Source organism: Rattus norvegicus, chromosome 8 (assembly GCF_036323735.1).
Source record: "Rattus norvegicus strain BN/NHsdMcwi chromosome 8, GRCr8, whole genome shotgun sequence".
Taxonomy (NCBI): domain Eukaryota; kingdom Metazoa; phylum Chordata; class Mammalia; order Rodentia; family Muridae; genus Rattus; species Rattus norvegicus.
This window is the reverse complement of record NC_086026.1, coordinates 28,207,082-28,231,318: the sequence shown is the minus strand read 5'-3', so window position 1 is coordinate 28,231,318 and position 24,237 is coordinate 28,207,082. Positions and strand designations below refer to the sequence as shown.

The following is a 24,237-nucleotide window of genomic DNA, read 5'->3' as shown; positions in this document are numbered from 1 at the left end:
CCCAGACTATGCTGCCGCAGCTTCCCAAGAGCAGACACAGAAAGTGCACACTTACTGTAGCCTGCTGTGGCCGAATTGCTGCTGTACCCATAGCTTCCATATCCAGCGCCTGCAAAAGAACAGACAGGTTACAGGGTAGCCATGTGCCCATCCACCCTGTGCCTTAAAAGGTACATAGTCATTCCTAGTCGGCCAGTAGGTGACAGGAAGGAGGAGGGCCCTCACCAGCATTCATGTAGCCTCCTCCGTGGTTGGTGCCACCAAATCCTCGCCCCCGTCCTCGCCCTCGGATGTTACCTCCTCGGCCCCGACCTCGGATGTTGGGAGGTGGGGGCGCTTCATTATGCATGGGGCCTCCCATGCCAAAGCCAGGGTTATGTGGCTGAAAGAGAATGCAAAGGAATGGGGTTCACCCTAACCTCAGATCATCCAATTCCCACCCATGGTCAGATGGGTCAAAGGTTAAATCCTTCCTCACCTTGGCAGCAAATTTGGGTCCGCCTCGGACAGGCACAGGGGCTCTTTTCTTCTTGTTGGCTTCAAGAGCAAGAGGGGCGTCAGGGAAAAGCTTCTCTAATGCGGCAAGTGCAGCATAAGCCTTTGCTACCTTTTTGTTTGAGCCAGCACCTTGAAACTTCTGTCCGTCCACCTCAACCTGTACAAAAATACACTGTGTGGGGGCTGAGCTCACCCAGCACCTCCTCTGGGCTGAGGGCCTAGCTCAAAACCTTTCTGCTGAGGACCAGGCCTCCCTCCCCAGAGCACTTCTTTCCCATGAAACTTGGAGTTGCCTCTAGCCACCTGCTTACTCACCTCCATAACAAACCGTTTGTCGTGGCTGCCCCCTGTCTCAGAAATGAGCTCATATTTGAGGCCACGTCTCTTCTCATTAAGCTCCATTACAGGATTCTTGCCGTGCTTAGTCAAAATCGGCCCCTGCTGTTTGACACCCTCAGGGAAAGCACGCGCACACACACACACACACACACACACACACACACACACACAAAGAAAAAAAAAGAAAAAAAAAACCCAATAAATTAGAACTGGGCACTCCACCACCCAAAAGGAAAAGTCAATAAGCTAAGCGTTCTCCCTTGAACCCCTCTGCACCCCTATGTGTATGCCAGCTGGCAGGTCTCAGTGAATACCACCTCCACTCATGTCATTCTGATTCCCTGGGTACAGGGTTCTTGGCTGCAGGACTTCCATAGCTTCCTGTGCGGGTGACTTGCTTAATCTGGCAGGTTAAGTCCAACCTTTTGATAGGGCAAAACATTCCTAGATACCAAGTTCTCACATAGGGACAAGCAAGATCAATGGGTAAAGATGCTTGCTACCAAGCCTGATGATCCAAGTCAGTCTCTGGAGCCCACACAGTAGGAAGACTTCTAGAAGTTATGACCACTAAACGTGTGCTGTGGATGCTTAGTCCTCACATGTGTACACACACAGATCATAATAATAAAGTGCAATTGCCATGGCGCTTACTCTATCAAAGGGGGAAAGAGCTAACTCAGAGGTTTAAAGCACCGGCTCTTCTCCACATTCAGTTCCCAGCACCTACACAGTGGCTCATAACCTTTTGTAAATTCAGAAATTCAGTTCTGAGGGATGAGGGCACTGCACACGTGTTGTGTACACACACACACACACACACACACACACACACAAAGATAAAATGAAAGGGGGTTGGGGGAAGCAGTTTAAGTCTGAGAACCAGGTACCCCAGTTACAAAAAACAAAAAAAAATGCAAAATAATCTCATACTGTGTGAAGTGATTTTGGGATTTCGCACTGGGCCACAGGTTGGACGAGCCTGCCTCTGTTCTGCATGTAAAGACTAGTAACTACCTGCTCTGTTCTGGCAATAGGTCATTCCTAGCACCCACCCTGCATGCAGCACCATCTCTAGCACCCACCAGGTGGCTCACCTCAGTAGTGGCATCTGAAGGGAAGACAGAACTGGGGTTGGAGACTGCTTCCACCACAGGGGGTGGGGCCACTACTGCTGGCTTCCCATCTGACTCCTCAGCAGAGTCCTCCCCCTTGCTGGAGTCTCTGCCTTCAGCGCCTGTTGGCAATCCCATGTCCTGTAACACCTGTGGAGCAGACAGACCCAGGGCTCAGATGAGGAAGGCTTGCAGGGAACCACCTACACAGGTCCTTCCCATACTCCACAGAGCTTCCTAGGGGAGCCTGCAGCACAATCCCAGCTGCCTTTTCTCCTTCAGTTCCTCAGGTTATCTCTGAACATATGATGTAGATATAGTAATAGACGTAACTTGTCAAATGGTCCAAAAATCTAGCTACCTGTATTTTTATACCCTTGCTGAGATGCATGCTCTAAGCCTGAAAAACCTGAGGCCAATGTGGGAAGTGCATTTTCTGTTAGGAAAGGAGTACCCATACTTACCTTCACAGCCACATGTAGCTTGGCGGTCTTTTTAGATGGCCCTGAGGCCTCAAAGGTACTGCCGTCTACCTCCACAGACATGGTGAAGATGGGAGCGTGAACAGGACCCGTCTGGGAGATCAGCTTGTACTGTAGCCCTGGCTTCAGCTGGTTTAACCTCATCAGGGCATTCATAGCTTGGGGAGGCTCAGCCTTCTCCTCTAAGAAGAGAACAAGGCAGGATGGGGTGAAACTTCCAGAGCTCAGAAAAGGCAAAGCCTGGAGACTGCTAGAACCCTCTGTTCTGCTAGAACCCTCCTCAAGGGAGCATCTGTGCCTATTACTAGTTTGGGGGGAGGTGACAGGACAAGAAAGGTTCTCTTTCACTCTCAGCTTAGACTTGAAGTCATGGCAGTTCTCTCACCTTAGCCTTACAGGTGCTGAGATTACAGATGCGGGCCACCAAACCAAGACATTAGTGTAAATGTCTTAAATAACAAGGGCAGCCTGGTCCCCACAGCCAAGTTGAGGACAAGTATAGCTACGAAACAGAGACCATGTCTTTAAAAAATAAAAATAAAAAATAAAAAAAATCAAGGGCTGGGAAGACGGCTAAGAGGCCAAAGAGCCTACTGTTGTGAATGACTGTCTGAGAGCTCAGATCTTGAGAAGTCATGTAGAGACAGACGAGACAGCCTATCTGTGATCTCTGTACTCCCATGGCTAGGCAGGAGATGGAAATTCAAGAATTCCCAGGAAGCGCATGGGGACAGTTAGCCTGGCCTAGTCAGCAGTGAACAACAAAGACAGCCTGTCTAGAACAAGGCAAAGATAGATACCCAAGGCTGTCCTCTAACCTCCATGACACCATGACATATGCACATTCACACCCATACAAAAAATTTTAAAATATACACAGATAAAAAAATTCAACAACTTTTAAGCTGGGCAGTGATGGCAACGCTTTTTATCCCAGCCTTTAGGCAGCAGAGGCAGGTGAGTTCAAGGATAGTCTGGTTTACAGAGAAACCCTAGGTTGAACAAAACAAAAGAAACAAACAAACAAACCCGCAATGAATGGATAAAGTAATAAAGACTTTAAATATGTGTTTAAAAAAATAAAAAAAGCAGGGGGTTGGGGATTTAGCTCAGTGGTAGAGCGCTTGCCTAGCAAGCAGAAGGCCCTGGGTTCTGTCCCCAGCTCCAAAAAAAAGAAAAAAGAAAAAAGAAAAAAGAAAAAAGAAAAAAAAAAAAAAAAAGCAAAGCAAAACAAAAATAAAAGCACACTCCTAACTTCCAGCAGCACAGTGACTGAGCCAGACGAAGAGAGGGTACACAAACCAGGGCACATACCTTTCTTCTGGATCTTCTTTTTCTTTTTGCTGGGAGACTTCTCCTCCCCATCTTCTTCCATAGGGCGTTTCATGGGTGTGATGGCGTAGGTGGTGCTGGGGGGGATTTGAACTGAAAAGGAGACCAAGTGAAAACAGCTGATACATGGGAACAGCATTCTAGAGAGAGCTCTGTCACAAATGTCTGTGTGTCCTTACCAGTATAGTCCACCGGGTTCTCGTTCTTTGGTTTCTTGGGCATTTTGGAAGGCAGTGGGTCCATTCCCAGTACTTTATGGAGCTGGCCAAAGGCAGCAAGCCGCAGAGCATGCTATAGAAGGGAAGAGAGTCTGACTCGGCTGCCTCATGCTATAGTGACCGTGTGTGTGCTTACTAATGCCTTCTGAGATGGGGCAGGGGCTGGAGGACTACTAACAGTCTCCCCTAGGTCATCAAGGGGGTCCCCTGACAGCCAGGGCAGGGCCTGACAGCTCGGGCCCAGCCTTGCTGTGGGGGAGGGCCAGCCTGTGACCACCCCCCTCAAAATGAGTACAGGAGACCCCAACCTGGGGACTGGTTGCCACATGGAGCCTGGTGGTAGACCCACAGGGGAAGAGTCCCACTGCAAAGCTGTTGCCTACTGCCCTTGCTGTGCCAACATGGCACACAAGCAGGGTGGAAGGCAGACAACAATCACATGTGGCTCCAGAACAAAGCAGCAGCCCAGATTGGAGCACCCTGTATCAGAGACACCATGCCTTTGCCTTGGTCCCCAACCTGAGCCTATGATCCAGGGGCTGCCTTTCAAATGCCCAGTAATGGAACTGGGAGCCAGTGAGTGCAGACTGGGTAAGGGCTCATGTTGGCAATGGCGACGACTATACCTGCGCACTCTGTGTGATATCTTCCCGTTGCTGTCTGTCTAGATGCCCAATAGCATCAGTGGCTTCTTTTTCACAAGGGTCATAAATGCCAGAACCATCTGAAGGCAGGAAACAAGGAAGATATGCAGAGGATTATCTCTTGTCGTCTCATAAAGTTGTTGGCTGAGGGAACCAGGTGTGTTACCCCCCCGCACCCCATCCACACCCAGCTCTGGAAAACACACCGAGCTCGGTGACCCACTCGGCATCCAGCCCTTGACAGAAATAAATCGTGTGTCTCAGAGCAAGAAAGTCATGTGGGAGTGGGTCACCACCGGCCCCGGGTCCGCCCTCTGATTTATGGCTGCGGACCCGGCACAGGGCTGGATATGATGGTGCAAGAGGGTAGTCACATGCTTTGGCCCTAGCAGGGGGGCATGGAGTTGCTGAAGCCCTAACCCAGTCAGTGGACCAGTGAGGCAGTGGCTGTAAGGCCTTCATCCCTGTACTTTTCCCTGTCCCTTGAAAATCACAAGGCCCCAACCTGGCATTACGATGCCGGAAGCCAGGCACTCCAGTACTCTCCGCAGGGCTTCACCAGCACCCATTGGCCTATTGGCAGTGCCGATGGACTTCTCACACAGCAGCTCCAGAGGCTAAAAAGCAAGAAGTACAATGAGCTTCCAGCTGCAGTTGACATCCCAGGAAGCCCTATTACTGGGTGAGAGAGGCTAAGGGGTCTGGAGAATCAAAGCCCAACAATGAGGTGAAAGTCCAACATCAGATATCTAGGCAGACTTTCACAGGGGCAGTGTGGGGGCCAAGGAGCAGCACCGAGAACCTAAGTGGGTAATTAAACTTATAATGTAACCACTAGGAAGGATGTTCTTAATGGCAGGCTGTTAAGACACAGGCAGCTGGCAGAATAGGCCTCAGGCCCTTGTTGGCAAGAGGTTCAAGAATACCGCACACCTATCCTTAGATGAGTCACAGCAGACTGCCCGGCCAGCTCCCACCTCCTCTCTAAACTATGCCCCTCTCAGAAGGCCCTAGTCTTGCTTCTAACCCCAACCCAAGGTATAACTGATCACAACAGCCACCCAAGCCAATAGCCATGAAGCTATGGGAAGGCTACTCTGAAAGGGCCTGCTTAGACAAACATTACCCCCGCTCCTAGTTACAATTATCTCTTACCCATCCTCTGAGAGGACCCCAGGTGGGCACTCGGGTACACAAGTCCCTTAGGACACGGATGACAATGACACATGACTTCAGCCCATTGGCTCTAGCCTAGAGGAAGAAAGTACAGACTCTTCATACTTGGGGCACCAAGGAGGACACCAGGCAAACATGAACAACTTGAGTCTCATGGTGCTGCTTTGCCAAGGGTAGACAGCCACCAAGTATGTGGCCAGCATCTCGCTCCTTGCTTATGTGGACGCCTGTTACCCTTATTGCAAAGCAGCCCTCACTCAGCATGAGCCTCCTCAGGGTTGTCAAGTCAAATTGATTGAGGCGCGCTCCTTTAGCAGCTGCACGCCGCAGGTGCTAACAAGATCGGCACGGCTACAAGTCAATGTTATGGACACTTTATCGTCAAAGTTAGCCATGTTGCAAAACTTAGGCATTCTCTACCAAAAGACAAAGAGAAGAACAAAATGCAAACCTGGAACCACTTGGCGTGTCGGAGGGACGCCAAGGCAGCAAGGCATTTCTGCCTGTCCAGAACGTCCGGGGGGTCGTTGACTGATAGCGTTTCTATTCATGGATGGAATAAGAAGACAAGGCACAGTTTGACCAAGGGGTTCTGTCAGGTACAAAGGGGATGTGGCAGCTTCCTAAAGGGCAGCTGAGTCTCCCACAATCTCAATTTGTGTCCACCCTGGACAAGGGAAGGAGAGGCTAAAGTGCCATCAGCTCTGCTCTGAGAGGAAGTCAGAAAAATTGGGAGGCCCTCTCCCAGATTTTAAACCACAGAAACAAAAAACAAAATCAAAAAAGAAAAGTTACTCTACAAGGAACAATTGGTGGGGAAGGGAAAAGATAGGCTAACCCTATCTTCTAGTAGACCATTCCCTTGCTTCCTCCCCACAAATTAGCTAGGCTAGAATTTACAATAGGAAAAACAAAAACAAAAAAACAAAAAAACAAAAAACAAAAAAAAAAAAAGAGGTGGGGGAGTGGAAATGAACTCCCTCTCTGCTTCTCACAAACAGGCATCCACCTGTAGCACAGGGGACCACCTCCACCCACCAGGCAGGACTGCCCTAGCCCCAGGCCTTGACAGAGAGAGTCCTGTTGGTCAAAGGTCCAGCGTCCCTGAGTGGATAAGCTAAGAGGGCTTTGTTCACTGGCATCAGATCTGTGTGCCAAAGGGGAATCAACAAGTCAGCCTCCACTGCGGTACAACTAGGCTGTCGTTTGGCTCTGCCAGCTCTCACGGATTTGGATAAGGCCTGATAGCAGGCCCACGAGGCCTCCAGGGAGACCAGTGAATTGTGGATGATGCATTAGCTTAGCATCTCAAGTGCAGACTGGGCTGGAAGACAGCACAATAGTTTAAAACCTTATCCAAAACTCTGCTGTTGCTCCTGGCCTCTCTAAAGCTCATAGAGTGCCACAGGCAGAGGCCAAACAAAACACCCAGGCTGTGCCGCAGGGCCAGTCGATCACTACTCCTACGTGCCGTTCGTTCATACAGAAGCCATCTGGTTGCTGCTAACCACTGCAACACTGGAAGAATCCCGGGGACATACTTTTTTTCAAGAGGGAAACAAGTTTAACAAGGAGATTCCAGATCATTCCAGGAGTAAGAGAAACAAAACGGTGCACTCCCTATGCAAAGTGCTACTCACTTTTAGTGCCACTGTCGGGTCAAACTCCCAAGAACACAAGGCCAAGGGGAGACATGAACTTAGAGTAAAGGCAGTCAGAGCTACACTGACACCCTCTAATCAAAGCACTCTAAAACTGAATAGCACATTTGAGCAAGAGGGAACACCAAGTCTGCAATATTCTACTGGCCTCTCTCGGCCTCCCTACCTCCAGCTAATACTTTCTCCATTTCTTCTCTGACAACAGGGGAGGTCAGATGGATGGTCAAGGACAAGGGGGGCTCTTTTGTGTTTTTTATCACAATCGCAGCATCATCCACAGATTGGAGTATTTCATACTTGTCTTCTGTTACAGTCTGGAGGAGGAAAAAAAGGTAGCTTTCAAAACACTTTCTCTGCAAGGCAATCAACAATCTAACAAACTCTGTTGAGTCTCAGGCTATGAATGTTAGGAGGGGCACCTATCTGGTCTGTCAGGAGCTGCCCTTGGCTGGCCAGGTCTTTGGGTCTCTAATTCTGTAATCAAAGAAGCTATTTCTCCCTAGGAGTGTCAAAGTGTAGAAAACCAGGCTTGGTGGCTCAGACCTATAATCCCATCACTTAAGAGACCTGAGGCAGGACGATGAGGTCTAACACAAACCACAGAACAATACTATTTCAAGGGCACAGAATGAAAGGAGCTAGTACAGTGGCAGCCATTCCAATGACTTGGGAGACTGAAGCCAAAGGATCACTTGAGCCCAAGAGGCTAGAGCCAGCCAGGGCAACAGAGTAATACCAACAACAGTGAATCTTAATTTAAAAACAAACAAGAATACAATTCAAACCTGAGCATGGGATACATGCCTGAAACCCCAGCACTCTGAAGACAGAGGCAAGAGGCCACTGCAAGTTCTCGAACTTGCAGCCTGGTCTACACAGTGAGATCCAGACAAGCCATGGCTACACAATGAAATCCAGTGTTAGAATAAATAAGTCAACAGCTAGCCAGCCTTGTACATGATTACGATCCCAACACTGAAGATGCAAGAAGACTGAGTTCAAGGCTAGCCTAAGATAACAAAGGGAGAACTTATTTTTAACACAGAACTAGGGGGTTTTTTTTCCATTTCTTGAGGCAGATTCTTCTTACCACATGGATCTCCCCGCCTCAACTTCAGGGCTACCTCAAGTCTTAAGGCTCTGATTTCTAACATACATCTACCATGTCAACACTTCAAGGTTATACAACGAAGAACATGTCACTCAAAGACACTGTGTGGGAAGCCCAGTACCCATGACAGAAGGGGATCCTCAGCCTAAACAAGTTTCATGCTGGGAGAAGCGATCAGCAGACAACATGGAAGAGAAGCAACCACTACCCCAGCCTCTAGCCAATGATAAGGGCAGTCTACAGGGTCCTCAACAGTGCAAGCTCAACTGCTTTAATGTGCTAATTTAGGCTAACTGGAAATTAGGTTTCTCTTATCACTCTTGTTAAAAGAAGTAAAGCACATATATACTGCAAAGACAAGTGCTCTGGAAACTGATAGGATATCTCTCTATCTGCATGGTTCACCTTCTGGATCAGGTAAACTCTTGCTGAGGAGTATTTAAAGCACCCCTGGCAACCAGTAACTGGAGAAGGCATGCCTCATTTCCCCTATCTCCAGATGTCCAAAAGCCCTGAGGGAGAGCGGGGATGTCAGCTGTGAGGACCCACTGACACAATGAGCATGGACTTGTGTATGCACTAGGAATGGAACTGGGCAATCTCACCAAGCCACTATATGCAGGTTGTGATACAGCTACCACTTCCACTACCGTCCCTAATGAACAGCTCTTCACAAAGCTCTTTTACAACATCTACCAATGTGCTCTATGTAACAATCTTTAAAAAGACATAATGATGACTGAAATCACAGCTATGAGAAACCATCTGAGGGCATGACCTTTAGCAGTTCTTCTCAGGTTTCTAACATTCTACATTTGTTTCTCTGGATCTCAACTCACACTACTGTCCTGTACCCAACATATTATGCAAAGGTTTATTGGCATACAGAGACATTTTTCTTTGCAAAATAGCAAGACTTAAAAACAATTTTGAATCTCTGTCTGCCATCTTTTAGTTAAACCCATGAAGACTTCTCTAAAAGTGCAGAACGTGGCAGAGAAGAAGCTTTGCTGCTATCTCTGGCTGCCCTGTCAGCTTCTCCACTCGTGAATGTCACATTACCCTATCACTCAAGACAAGTGTGATGTCAGCCACTGCAACTTGCCCAGGGAGAGCCACCCCTATAATCCTAGCACTCTGGAGGCAAGAGAGAAGAGATGTTAAAGCCAGCCTGGGCTGTATGAGATTCTTTCAGTCAGGGAAGGAAGGTGGGCCAAAATGGACAGATGCTCAAAGGAAGTGGGGGAGAGAGAGAGAGACATATCTGACTCAGGGTCTGGCTTAGTAAATGTTAAATAAATATAAAAGACCATTACTTATCCAATATTTTAGTAACAGAAGAAATGACTAAGTTTGTTGTTGTTGTTTTTTGAGTCAGGGTCTTACTCTATAGCCCAGGCTGGAAGTGAATTCTCAATATAATCTTCCTGACTCAGCCTCCTAAATGCTGGGATTACAGGTATGAGCTACCATGACCACACTCTTTTGATTCTCTTCCTCTACTCTACCACCCAACTCCCTCCAGCTGCAGTGAGATAAATGGAGTTTATAGTATGCCCAGGTCTGACCTCCCTATCCCACACAGCCTCTACATTTCTAGCCCACCAGCCCAGGCTTCATGCAGGAGCACAAGGCTTTCAATAACTAGCAGACTGGGCACCACTACAGACAGCAGATGATTTCCCACCAGCACACCATGGCTTCAGTCACCTGCCTATTATCAAGGTGAGCACATGGGAAGTGCCAGGAAGGAGCCCTGCTCCCTGGCACATGGCAGATAGGCCCTCCCTTCCTCTGACCATCTCTTCTCTACAAGAACTAGGATTCCCGCCCCCACTCCTCTGGCATGGTGGTGGTGGTGGTAGTGGTGGTGACAACTCACAGTAAGCTGGATGGCCAGGTTGTCAGCCACCTTGTCCAGAAGGGCAGTTGTGGGCTTCTCCTTACAGAGCAGAACCAGCTCCAGATCCAAGTCCCCCTTGAGCAGAAGACCCTTGGCTACCAGGCCGACCCGCATCACGCCCCTCAGGGTCCTAGTCATGTGTTCCGCCTTCTGTTCCCTGAGAGACAGACAAAAGTCGGGCTCAATGGGAAACCGACCTAGCCAGAACTCAAAGAGGTTGGCACTTCTTAGAAGAGATGCTAGCTTAGCTGTGCCACATGGTGACACAGACCTGTAATCCCAGCTCTCAAGGTGCTGAGGCAGAAGGACCTCTGTGATTTTGATGCTACCTTGGGCTACAAAATAAGTTAAACGCCAGCACAGGCTATCCAGTGAGATCCTGTCACAAAAAAACACTAGATGACCTAGGCAGAATAGAGGCAGGCAGCATCAGGAATTCAAGGGCAGCTACATAGTGAGACAGCAAGTCTGGGCTACATGAGACCCTGACTGAAAAGACCTAAGCACTCAACAAACATATACACATACATACATACACACACACACACACACACACACACACACACACACACACACACACACACAAAGACAGAGACACTGAGACTCACCCAGCCCCTTCTTTGCTCTCATCATCTGGGGGTGTGTCCATATTTTCTGCTTCAGAGAGCTCGCTGTTGCCTTTCTCCTGCTCATCAATCCAGTCAGAGACAGCCTTGAGGGCCCGCTCAGTGTGGGACACCATGTTCTGTACAGCCTCCAGCTCCTCTTGTGTTGGGTATACTGAAGAATGCTTTGCCATCACATGGCGATCATCATTCACAAAAATTCTCATGGGACGCTGGAAATGTGAAAACTACGCTAAAAATGATGCAAGGACAGGCAGCAGCCCACCCCTCGCCACTTAGTGCCATGCCTTCCTTCAGAGAAGGCAGTCTACAGGAACAGGACCCAGAACCTGAGAGGAGACTCTCCAGGCTGCAGCAGGAATGGGGCAGTCTACGTATCGCTATACTACAGTAGTCCCCCCTTATCCGCGGGGTACATATTCCAAGACCCCAATGGAAGCCTTAAACCGCGGACAGCACCAAAACCAATACGGTCTGGGTTTGACCTCTACGCACACAGGTATGGTAGTTTAATCGGTCAATCAGGCACAGGAAGGGCTTAGACAGGACGGAATGTGAATGTTGTCTCCCTCCAAGTAGCATCGTCCTACTCACCCTTCTTCTTCTTGTGATGAAGTGATGATGATACAATGCCTACGTGATGAGATGAAGTGAGGTGAATGACGCAGGCATCAGGACGGCGCACAATTTAAAATTTATCAATTTTTTTCTTTCTGGAAATTTCCACTTAATATTTTCAGACTGCGGAGGACCGCAGGTAACTGAAACCGCGGGAATTGAGAACACAGCTAAGGGGGGACTACTGTATTCACATCGTGACACGTAATTACTTTAGAGAATTCAAATGTCTAAGATAAAATGCTAATAGCATTAAATGCTTTGGGGACATGCTATAAGCATCTCTGTACATTAGTGAAGGAAAAGTGTTGACAACCAAAGGAAAAAAATGTCTTACCATTTTCCCCTCCTTTTTTCCTGTAGTGTCTGGAAATCAGCCTTGGCTTATCTTTTCAAATTGTGACAGTTCCTTGGTGTTACCAATACTTCAACTATCTATAAGATCAGAAAACCTTTTTAGTTTCAATATCCCAGAAATGGATGATCTCAGTAGCTGAATACTTGGTAGTAGGAATAAAGTTGCTAACTGACAACAGGTCTGCTCATAGCAGGATACATCTGTCTTTCCAGGTAGCCAAGCCAAAGCACCAAACAACTCATTCCAATTTCCCAATACAAAAACAGCAGGCTTTGAGAAGACAGACAGACTGAAGGTGTTTCTATTTCCCCTGTGCTCCCCATTTCATTTCTTCCTATATAGCATGCAATGGGAGCCAGGAATGCGGTGGGATAATGGGGTAGTGGGTGGTGGCGCATGACACAGATGACACAGTGTGTATCGGGGGCAGGCTGTCAGGATTTTCTGGCCCCCAAACTTCAAATCCTTTGGCTTTCACCTCCCAAGTGTTAGGACAACAGACATGTACCACCAAGCCTAGCTTAGACTCTTGCAGTTCTGGAACCAAGCAGGGACTCACATTCTGGGCATATGCTCTACTTTGCAAGTGTGTGCTGTATGTACACCAGTCTCTGTGGGTACACATGGAGAACAGAGAAGTGTTAGGTGTCCTGCTCTATCACTTCCCACTTTACCCCCTTTACAATAGAGCCTCTCACCAAACCTAGAGCTAGGTTAGCACCCAGAAAGCCCTAGGGAGCCTCCTGTCTCTGTCCCACCATAGCACGAGGGTTACATCTAACATGAGGCCATGGTCCAAGGACAATAGAACTCTAACTCAGGCTTTCATGCATGAGCAGCAAGCTTTTGGATTTATCCATTAGGCTGTCTCCCCAATCCTAGGATTGGTTTTTCAAGGCAGGATTTTCAATTAGAGCTCAGGCTGGCCTAAAATTTTCTACACAGAGGAAAGATGACCTTGAATTCCTGAGTCTCCTCTCTCATCTTCCAAGTGCTAGGTAACAGGCCATTTGTCACAGAAATCAAGCTTTTACTTAGTCTGTATTCTAGATTCAAAACAGAGGGACTCATATAAGCTAGACACATGTTCATTTCACTGGCTGCACTCCAACAACAAAGTATGCCTGGCTTTATAAATAAACTAGCGCAGGCAGTGGAACGGGTTGCTCAGTAGTAGAGCATGTGCTTACCACACTGCAGACCCTGGGTATTATCTCCAGCACTAACACTCAAAATGTAATGTAAATTGAGCATGGTGGCACAGGCAGAGGCAAAAGGCCAGAATGAGCTACACAAAGCCTGATGACCTTCCGTCAAACCCTAAGGTCCACACAATAGGAGGAGAGAAACAAGTACATTGCTCAAGTTGTTCCCTGACCACCACATGGTGACATGACATGTTCTTCCCCATGCACACAAATAAAAGTAATAAAAAATGAAACATAACTAAACAAAAAACAAGCTACTAAAATATGTTGTGGGTAGAAATGTTCATCAGGGGTTGGGGATTTGGCTCAGTGGCAGAGCGCTTGCCTAGGAAGCGCAAAGCCCTGGGTTCGGTCCCCAGCTCCGAAAAAAAGAACCAAAAAAAAAAAAAAATTCATCAAAATATGGGTGCCATTTCCAAAACCTGGTGAGGATAGAGCAGGGGCAGGAGTACTGTGAGACAGAGGATAGACTGGCTCTACAGAACAAGTTCCAGGCCAGCTAATGCTATGAAAGGAAGAAAGGGAGGGAGAAAAAGAAAAGAAAGAAATTAAGTAAAGTGTGGAACTTGGTGGTGTACATCTTTAATCCCAGCAATGGGGAGGCAGAGACATAAGGAATCTCTGAGTTTGAGGCCTGCCTAGTCTACAAAGCAAGTTCCAGTAAAGTCAGTGCTACACAGAGAAACTGTCTCAAAAGGGGGGGAAATAAAGAAGAGAAAAAAGGAAGGAAGGCAAAAGAAAAACAAAACTGTGTTCATTAGCCATGATAGTATTCCCTGTACTCAGGAAGCAAAGGCACGGGCTGCAAAAGTTAAGGGCAGCCTAGGCTATAACCCTATTTCAATAAATAGACAGGGCAGGACACAGATTACTGGGTAAGAAGAGCACTTGCTAATCAAGCATGAACACCTGTAGTTGAGTCCCCAACACTCATGCAGGAAAGCCTGCAGCCCCAGCACTGTGTGGGTCAGAGATAGGAAGATGGCTACTAAAGCTTTCTGCTCACTGCCTAGCTCTAGCTTCATTAAGAGCACCTGTGTAAGGACTAAGGCGCATGATAGAGTGGGACACACACTATTCTCCTCTCCCCTCACACACATACATATATACACCACACACAAAAAGAAATCAAACACACATATAAATAAACCAAAATATCAACCCTTCATGTTGGGAAAAGGAAAAAAGGTAGGAAGAGCCCTGACCCTTGAGGACACTGCAGAGATAAGAGAAAATTATATGAGGTCCAAAGGAGTTCTGTCGCATGGAAAAGTTGTAAGTACTCTCAACCTTGGCCAGAGAAGCTTCTGTTTGCAGTGGGCCTGGGTTAATGCAGACTCATAACCAGGCCAAGTGCCCTAAATGGGACATATGGTCACTGCTCCAAGGTCTAGGAAACAGCACGGAACAGAGGCTAGACAGAATGTTAGGAGCCATAGGATGTGGTAGGAACACTGTGATAGCATGTCTTCCTAATGTGACCCGGCCACTGCACTCATAACCTCCCAGTAGCTAGGGCTACCTGCACAAGACCGACACTGCTTAGGATCTGTCAACGTTTCAGCACAGATGGAGGAGCGGCTTATGAGGCCCCACCCTAACTGAAGCCCTCCTAGTAGTTATTAACTACTGCTGAGAACAGGGAGTCATTTCTTCAATGTTGCAACCATTAGTAAGTTGCCCATGCACCAGAGTATGGAACAATCCCACCACTACTACATAGACATACTTTTACAAGCAACTTTAATTAAAGGCAATGGGCTATAAAACAGCAACAAAACAAAAACAATACCCACGAAAACCCTTCTTGCCTAAGGAACTTGTTGAAAAGGATTCAGTAGGGTGATGGGGGAGCTAAGCTGGTCAGCCTATATAAGCCACAAAGGCCTAGTCTTGAGCCTTAGGATGGTAGCAGTTACTGCTCCTAATAGCAGTACTGTCACCAGACGACTTGGGTTCTTGCATGTGAAAGGGAAGAGAGTGGACTCAACTGAGAGTCAACTATACAAGGCTGTACACATACACACCTCCAGTTTCAGAACTTGGAAGGTAGAGGAAGGATCAGGATTTAGGACATGTTTAAGGCCAGCCTAGGTTAAGAGAAAATATATCTCAAAAGTCAATACTTGAGAGCTAGAAAGGCAGTTTTGTGATTAAGAGCACTAGCTGCTCTTGTAGAGAACTGAAGTTCAACTACCAGCACCCATATTCAATAGCTGACACACGACACCTTCCTGTAACTCCAAACACAGACATTTGTACTCTATACCTACCCAATACAGGGACACAGCACCAGGAGACAGGCAGGCAGGCAGGCAGGCAGGCAGGCAGGCAGGCAGGCAGGCAGGCAGGCAGACAGACAGACAGACAGACAGACAGACACACACACACACACACACACACACACAAGAAAAAAAATACTTTAAAAAAAAAAAAGTACTGTTCAGAAGACCTAGTGGCGATGTAGTAAGTTAGCAAGGTACAGTGGGGGAACTTTAATCTTAGCACGCAGGAGGCAGACAGGCAGGTCTCTGTTCATTTGAGGCCAGCCTGATCTATGTAGCAGACAGCAAGTTATGTACAGAGACTCTGTCTCAAAAAAACCAAAGGGCTGGAGAGCTGGCTCAGCGGTTAAGAGCACCCGACTGTTCTTCCAGAGGTCATGAGTTCAATTCCCAGCAACCACATGGTGGCTCACAACCATCTGTAAAGAGATTCGATGCCCTCTTCTGGTGTATCTGAAGACAGCTACAGTGTACTTATATATAATAAATAAATAAATAAATCTTAAAAAAAACAAACAAAAAAAAAAAAGAACTTCAAGTTCAGTTCCTAGCACCCACACCAGGCAGTTCACACCCTCCTCTAACCGATGTCCAGGAGGTCCAATGTCCCTCTTATGGACCACAGGGACTGTACACAAGTGCAGAGAATGTGCATCACATCTAGACACACATAAATAAAAATTTCAAAACAAAACTTTAAAAAAAAAAAAAAGACACCTTTAATCCAGCACCCAGGAAGCAAAGGCAGGTGGATCTTTCTGAATTTTAGGTCAGCTTGCCTACAAAGCAGGGCCCAGGCCATCCAGAGCTACAAAGTGAGATCCTGTCACAAAAATCAAACAAACAAACAAACAAACAAACAAACAAAAAAGGGAGGGGGGGCAAGCAAGAAAAAATAATCATGATGCCTTAAGCTGTGGGGAGTGGAGGAATAATTTGATCTACCTGCTTATACCCAGTTCAGATAAATACATGGCTGATATTACTACAGGCCTGGTGTTTCCCCAAAATGCTCCAGGGAGAAAACGCATGATAAAACTGCCAGCCGTTGGTGAGCAGGAGATGGATGTCCTGGGGCTCATTTCTTTAAGGCGCTCCTCCAGGTCTTCTGTTCTGGTATACAGTACTAGGAATAAACCCCCTGGGTTGGGGCATGCTGGGTAAATGCCTACCTCAGGCCACACCATGCCCCAGCCCCTTTTCATGGTTTAAGGAAATCTTGCCTAAGTTCCCCCAGGTGACCCTTGAACTTGCCACCCTCCTGCCCTAGTCTCCCAAACTGCTGGGGTTTACAGGTATGCAACAGTGCAAACCACTGCTTGCCTTTTAATTATTATTTATTTTATGTGTATGGGGGGGGGCGCACACAGATATCCATGCCATGGTGTGCCTGTGGTGATCAGGCTCAAAAGAGTTGGCTCTTTCCTTCTACCATGTGGGTCCTGAGGATAAACTCGGGTCTTCAGGTGTGACAGACAGAAAGGGCTTTACACACATTGGCCCCACTAGTTTGCTTTTACTGCACACTAAACTTTGATAAACTAAAAACAAAGACGTGTAAACTAACCATAGCCTGAATCCTGCCAGTCACAGAAAATACCCAGGGCTAAAGAGTCAGACCTGTGGCTGGCTGTCCCCAAGTCCTAAAGTCCTAAAGAGTCAGATGTCAGCTATGGCTGCATGTCCCCAGTCCCATGTACACTACTCTCAACCAAGCCAAATCTTGGTAAAATCTCACAAATCGTGATGATGATGTTTCTGTCAAGTGTGTTTATGCAGACTGGAGAGGTGGCTTGGCAATTAGGAGTATATGCTGCTCTTCCAGAGAACCCCAGTTCAATTCCCAGCACTTTCATGGTGACTTACAACATTCTGTAATTCCATTTTTGGGGAAATCTACCCTCTCCTGGCCTCCTCAGGCAGCAGCAGACAAAATTGTGGTGCACAGACATGTCTATGCAACAGAGACTTCAAGGGGATTCTCTGGGGCTAGAGTGCATGCAATGTTCCAAATCACCACATGGCAAATCTAAGGACTGTGTGTCACTTCAAAAAGACAGAACTGAGCTGGAGAGATGGTGCAACAGTTAAGAATAAGCTGAGATCTTGCAAAGCACCCACATCAGGTGGCTCACAACCACTAAGAATCCAGCTCTAGGAGATCCAACACCTCCTTCTGGCCTCCTCAGGTACCTGCATATATGTGTAGCATATACTCTCATAGACACAGACTACAACGCATCAGTAGAATTTAGACACAGCTGTAGGCCCTGAGTGTTGTTGACACAAGTATCCCAATGCTCTCAACGTTAAAACTGGAGATCATTTGGAGGCCAAATTGGGCATCCTGTCCAAAAAAAAAAAAAAAAAAAAAAGGTGGGAGGTGACAGGCAAGGGAGATGACTCAGTGAATAAAGGACCCTGCTACGCAAACTAAGCCCAACAGCTTGAGTTTAGTCCACCAAACTATGTAAGTACAAGGAGAGCAGAGTCTCCACAGGCTGTCCTGTCATACATGTGCCATGGTACACTCACAACCCTCCCAAATACCATGAGCACACCGTAATAATATACATGCACTTTATTAACAATCAGGAGGCTTCTGAAGTAAGCTAAGGGCCCTAAGTGTTGCTCCTGCAGAGTTGTGGCTCCCATCCCCCAGTGGGTAGCCCTGGTGCTGGCTAAGGCTTAAGACCCTTAAACTAAGAACTACTGATGCTAAGCTTTACTGTGGTATTCATTCTAGCCAAGAGTTTTTCATCCTAGGAGACTAAATTATAAAGTATCACTGGAATAAAGCAGAATCAGTGTTAATAAGAAAAACAATCTGGGGCTGCAGAGATGACTCAGCAGTTAAGAACACTTGCTCCTCTTGCAGAGGACCTAGATTCAGTTCCCAGCAAATCAAGGTGACACACATCCATCTGTAACTCCCGTTAAAGGGGATCCAACAACCTCTTCTGGACTCTGCAGGCATTGCACACACATGGCACACATACATGCATGAAAAAAAAAAAACACACAAAGATTAGGTTTTATTAATGACATCCTGTCTCAGAAACAAAAAACAAAACTTAAGAAAACATCCCAAATTAGAATAACTGTGAACAAATACTGAACTCCAGATAACTTTGTAGGATGGTAACACTCTGCTCCTTTAATCTTAACTGCACCAAAAAACGAATAAACAAAAAATTGGAAAATGGAGGTGCTGCATCCACCTGTAGGAGTCTAGCAGAAAGAACAAACTCCGGTTCTGTGAGTGACACTGGCTCAAAAAATTAAGGTGGGGCTGGAGAGATGGCTCAATGGTTAAGAGCACCGACTGCTCTTCCAGAGGTCCTGAGTTCAATTCCCAGCAACCACATGGTGGCTCACAACCATCTGTAATGAGAGATGATACACTCTTCTGGTGTGTGTCAGAAGACAGCTACAGTGTACTCATATATAATAAATGAATAAATCTTTAAAAAAATTAAGGTGGAAAACGACTGAAGGTGATAACCTTAACACTAGCCTCCAGGTCTTCAGATGCATTTATCAGTGAGCAAACACATGAACGAACACACACACACACACACACACACACACACACACACACACACACACACACACACACACACAAAATGGGTAATTCAAATGACTGAGGGCTGGACAGAACCTACAGAGCATTTACAGTGTAAGAAATCCAGGACAGCCAGAGCGATGTCAGTGAGCAACCTCAGCTGTGCTTACAGCTGTGAAGCTCTGTTACAAAATTGTACCTGTCTTATATACAAGTTACGAACCATACATAAAAGGGATTCAGCACAGCCAAATACAGATCTAGAAGCCCACAAAGATAACAAAAGAAAAACAACTCATTACACTCTATTCTGAACGCTTTTTAGGTTGAAGACAATTGGCCCAGGTGATTGAAGGACTCTTAACAAAAAACACTAGGAGGCTGTTGCTGGAGCTCAGCTGGAAAGGTCAGGAATAGCAATGCAGGGAGCCCTGGGTGGTGGCACCAACCCACCAACCCATAACCCAGCACTTAGAAGACAAAGGTTCAAGGATGTAGGGTTCAAGGCCAGCCTTGGCTATGTAGTTTAGACACTGTGAGAAGGAAAGAGGGAGAAAGAGGAGAGCGGGAGGAAAAGTCAACCTCCTCTAACCACAGGAATTGAGGAATTCATTGGGTTAGAACATCAAAGAGAGCAGTAGCCCAGTATTCTGACTTCATACCAGCATCAACCTTCTGATTACCACAATCAGTGCTGACAGAAAACACATGGGCTTGCCTTAGCAAGAGGCTGCCTAATTTCATCCTCTGATGTCACCAACCAAGTTGACTCAGGAGGCTCTATCAGGCTGCTAATGACCACACCTGGCCTACCCTCAGTGTGCCCTCCCTGGGCCCTCTCTTCATATTTAAACTATAATGGATGGTGATGGCTCTTGATGCAGGTGGACAAAACAAACAAAAGAACTAATTTTCTGTGAATAATGACAGCTAAGCTGCCGCTAAAGATCTACCAAGCAAGTCTCCTGTCTCTGTGTGAGCCCAGATGTGCACGTCATGAACTGACCAACAGCAGAGAGACTTCCTAAATGAAAAATTCTTAGTTAGAAACAAAATTGGCGAGAGGTCCCCAGCCCCTGCCACATCACTCCATGCAGAATCTACACCTGTCTCCAGGGTTGAGATTCAAGTTCAGGCACCAGGACACCCGTAGCTGGCATTTCCAACACCAATAAGCCTATATAAAAATGCACAATCCAGTTATTATAAGCTATAAGCCTAGACTGGGCAAATCTAACACTGTATTAATTTGTTCCCCAGCTAAAGACCATTTGCTACTTGTGCGCAGTTTCTCCTGGCCACGTGGTTCTGCTCCGTCATGGCTTCCTCCTCCTCCCCTCCTCTGTCCTTTCTCCTTTCCCTCTCCTACTCTTCTGCCTCTACCTGCCCCACTCTCTAACCTCCAGTCCCACTCAAAACCCCACTGCCCAATCACAGGCTCTCGCCTTTATTGACCAGTTATAATGGGGAGAAGGTTCATATGAGATCACCTGAGTACTGATGGGCTGCTTGTCAGGGGCAACCCCTCTTGAGGAAGCAGAATCAAGATCAGAATACAAACAGAACTAGGACAACCCCCAACAGACACCAACCAGCCTCTCTGACAAGCTGAGGGCTGAGGGAAGTATGGAGATTAAGAACTTCTAAGTGGTCAGGAACAAGGACCGGTTCTCTCCCTTTATTACTGAAGCAGAATTGCAAGTCTACATCATAAAGCCTTAAGGCTATGGTGTGCTGGACATCTTTCCACCTCTAATTACATACAAGCTAAGTTTGCAACACTGTCCTGCCCAAGAACAAATCAGAAAATCATCAAGCCTTCCCAACACTGGGGAATAATCCTGAAGTAAGGGTCATGCTCATCTTACAGTAAATGTGGCTTTATGGTGACAGCACTGTGTAGCACCCAGAAGTTCCTTCACCTTTGATTCTGCCACAGATTCTTACAATCTAAAAGCAGTCCAACCAGGTGCCAACAATCCAAACTTTGACAAGAGATCAAAAGCTCTTAAACAAATCTCAATTCTCAAGACTAGCTCAGCTAGTCCAGCATCCACATAGGTCACAATCATCTGCATCTTTAACTCCAGTTCCAAGAGATCTGATAGCCTCCTCTGGCCTCTGAGGACACTGCATGCATTGGGTGCATATACATACGTGCAAGCAAACCCTCACACATTAGAAAAGAAAAAGGAATAGTATTTCCTATCTAATAAAAATCTCAATCCTAATTCTTTGTTCCACTGGTACCAGTTTCTACAGCCATGCAAAAATTAACAAGAATGGTTGGGGATTTAGCTCAGTGGTAGAGCACTTGCCTAGCAAGATCAAGGCCCTGGGTTTGGTTCCCAGCTACAAAAAAAAAAAGAAAGAAAGAAAGAAAGAAAGAAAGAAAGAAAGAAAGAAGAAAAAAAATTAACAAGAATGACCTTCAATTCAAATATTATTAATGTTATGGACTGCCCTTTCCAAGGTCTTCCCTCTTTTTGTTACTAAGACAACCTTAATGAACAGGTGTGATGCAGTCCTGTAATCCCAGCATTTAGGCGAAGGCATGAGGACCAGCAGTTGAAGGCAAATCTAAGACGCAAGAGACCTTGTCTCAAAAAGATACACAGCTGAGCTCAGTCCCCAGCACCCACAATGATCAACTCTCAAGCCCCTAGAATGCTACCTACAGGAGGCTCTGTCAGGTGTGGTGGCATAGGCCTTTAATCCTGGCATTCAAGGAGGCAAAGGTAGGTGAATTTCTGAGATTAACCAGGTCTACATAAGGACTTCCAGGCTAACTAGAGTTACACAGTGAGACCAGAAAAAAGATAGTGGACTGGGAACACAGCTTGATGGTAGAGAGCCTGGTCTACCATACATTAAAACCTTGTACTTAATCCCTAACACCACCAAAATAAACAAGCAAGCAAGCAAACAAACAAAAACACAAAACTAAACAAAAATTCAAAAGAGGTTGGAGAGGGGGTTGGGGATTTAGCTCAGTGGTAGAGCACTTGCTTAGCAAGCGCAAGGCCCTGGTTTCGGTCCCCAGTTCCGAAAAAAAGAGAAGGAAAAAAAAGAACACTTACTTACTGCTCTTGCAGAGGAACCAGGGTTCAGTTCCTGGCACCCACATGCAGCTTACAATCATCTGTCCCAAGAAGGCCGACACCCTCTTCTGTTCTCCTGCACACACATGATGTACAAATGCATACACGAAGGCAAAACACACACAAAGAAATTTCTTTTAAAGAAAGGAAAGAATCCTAGGTGAGAGTAGTAGACTGTAAGGATCAACAGGACAGCATGGGGCAGGGCTGTGGTGCAACAGTACACAAGCCCTTTATGTACAGAGTAGGTTCATTTGCTTTCATAACTGCAAAAGTAACCAGTGTACCTACAACTCTGCTGTCAGAACTACAATACTAAAATAGGAGGTAGCAAAATTATTAACTGCTTCTGAACTGTGAGAGACTGCAATATTGTAGAAGATATTTAACAAAGCTCCAAGGGACTATGAGGTTGGGGCAGCAGGCAACCTTCCCTCCCTAAACTCAAGGCAGAAAGAGACAGCCTGCAGAAAGACAAGAACTCTCAAGCTTAGAGAATGTTTGTTAAGCAGGGTCTCTCTCACTGCATAGCCCTGGCTGGCCTCTCACAAACGCTATGATTAAAGGTGTGTGCCACCACACCCAGATAAGATCTTTAAACAAACAAAACACCACAGTGCTCAATTTACTAAGTTTACTTCTTCTCAATTATGTTTTATCTAGTTAGGAGGAAACAGGACCACCTCTCAAACCCTGTTAGTAGGAGCACACAGGTGTGATTTCTTAAAACAAAGGTTACCTTTTCACATTTCTGGAGGTGCTGAAAGTAGTCTTCAGCAAACTGGTGAGAATCCTACAAGTGAAACGCACTGCCAGTGCTGTGTCAGCATTGTTAACATCAGAACGGAATCCTGAGTTGGGGAGAGGACTCAGTGACAAAGTGCAAGCCTGAGAATCAGTTTTTTTGGTTGTTGTTGCTGTTTTGTTTTGTTTTTTGAGGTGGGGGTGTTTCCTTGAGCAAACGGGCCAGCCAGATTAGCTAATCTGCTCTGTGTTCATCTGAGAGACCCCGCCTCCATCGAAAGAGGAGCAAGCAAGGAAGACACCTTGTTCAGCTTTGTCCTCCACACGCACTTGTACACACCTGCACAGCATACGCAACACACACAAGAGGAAGACACCACACATACATGCACAAGAGAAAAAGAAGGGAAGAAGATGGGGTCTTGCTGTGTTACGTATGCCTGTAGCTAGGACAGATGCCCTGTCCAGTGTGGCAAGTGACATATCATTCTGAATTAACTGCAGCTGCACACACGGCTCTAAGAAGCCAGATAAACACACTGTACTATAGGTCCTTCCTCTAAAACAACTTGCAAAGCCAGAGCACAACAGCATGACCAGACTTTGACACTAGCACAGGGAGACAAAGAATCCTGCCCAGGGTATAAGGACCCCACCCATAACCACTGGCACCCACTCACCCAGTCATCATGTTAAGAATGTCAGAGGGTGAGAGCACAGCTCAGTGGTAAAGGAATTAAGAGACCCTGGTTCAAAGCCAACTGCCACAGAAATGGGAAAGAATATCACAGACAGGGAATTGCAGGGCTGGGGTGATGGCTCAGGCAATAAATAGCACTTTTCTAAACAAGTACAAGGCCCAGAGTTTGAATCTCTAGCAATGGCCAGGCGTGGGGAGACAGGTAGTGCTCCTGTGCTCAGTGACCAATCAGTCTAGTTGAAACAGCCAGTTCTGGGTTTAGTGAGACCTTGGCTCAAGGGAATAAGACAAAAAAAGTGATACAGCAGGACATGCAATGTCCTCCTCTGACCTCTATGGACAGTTCACACAGGTGAACACACACAGGTGCACACATGAGCATACACCTCACACAAAGAAAGTGAAGCTACTGTAGAATGTGCAACTTGCCATCTTCTCTCCCCAGGCAGTGCTGCAGCCTCAAGCTTCATTAAGCTGGGCATGGTGCTGTGCATCTGTGTTCACAACACCACCTGAGGCTGAGCAGGATAACTGAGAAGTGAAGATCAGCCCA

General features: G+C 46.7%; 1 protein-coding gene across 26 annotated transcripts in view; it reads right to left on the bottom strand.

Annotated features, from left to right (window-relative positions):
• The window catches only part of Ilf3 (interleukin enhancer binding factor 3), a 38,181-nt gene that overhangs the window by 5,316 nt on the left and 8,628 nt on the right, over positions 1–24,237 (bottom strand). For 3 of the 26 annotated variants that reach the window (XM_008765990.4, XM_039082213.2, XM_008765995.4), the window contains exons 2-18: positions 12,061–12,158; positions 11,700–11,738; positions 11,088–11,332; positions 10,459–10,636; positions 7,632–7,779; positions 6,256–6,347; positions 5,784–5,879; positions 5,134–5,245; positions 4,611–4,708; positions 3,946–4,057; positions 3,749–3,859; positions 2,417–2,616; positions 1,935–2,102; positions 814–939; positions 479–655; positions 226–382; positions 56–109 (exon numbers count right to left, since the gene is read on the bottom strand). In XM_008765990.4, the coding sequence (XP_008764212.1) occupies positions 56–109; positions 226–382; positions 479–655; positions 814–939; positions 1,935–2,102; positions 2,417–2,616; positions 3,749–3,859; positions 3,946–4,057; positions 4,611–4,708; positions 5,134–5,245; positions 5,784–5,879; positions 6,256–6,347; positions 7,632–7,779; positions 10,459–10,636; positions 11,088–11,332; positions 11,700–11,738; positions 12,061–12,063 (2,116 nt within the window). In that variant the 5' untranslated portion in view covers positions 12,064–12,158. Of the gene's footprint in view, positions 1–55; positions 110–225; positions 383–478; positions 656–813; positions 940–1,934; positions 2,103–2,416; positions 2,617–3,748; positions 3,860–3,945; positions 4,058–4,610; positions 4,709–5,133; positions 5,246–5,783; positions 5,880–6,255; positions 6,348–7,631; positions 7,780–10,458; positions 10,637–11,087; positions 11,333–11,699; positions 11,739–12,060; positions 12,159–22,219; positions 22,317–22,979; positions 23,092–24,237 lie in introns of those variants that run through there. The other 23 variants (XM_063266245.1, XM_008765994.4, XM_063266249.1 and 20 more) reach the window with 16 other exon arrangements.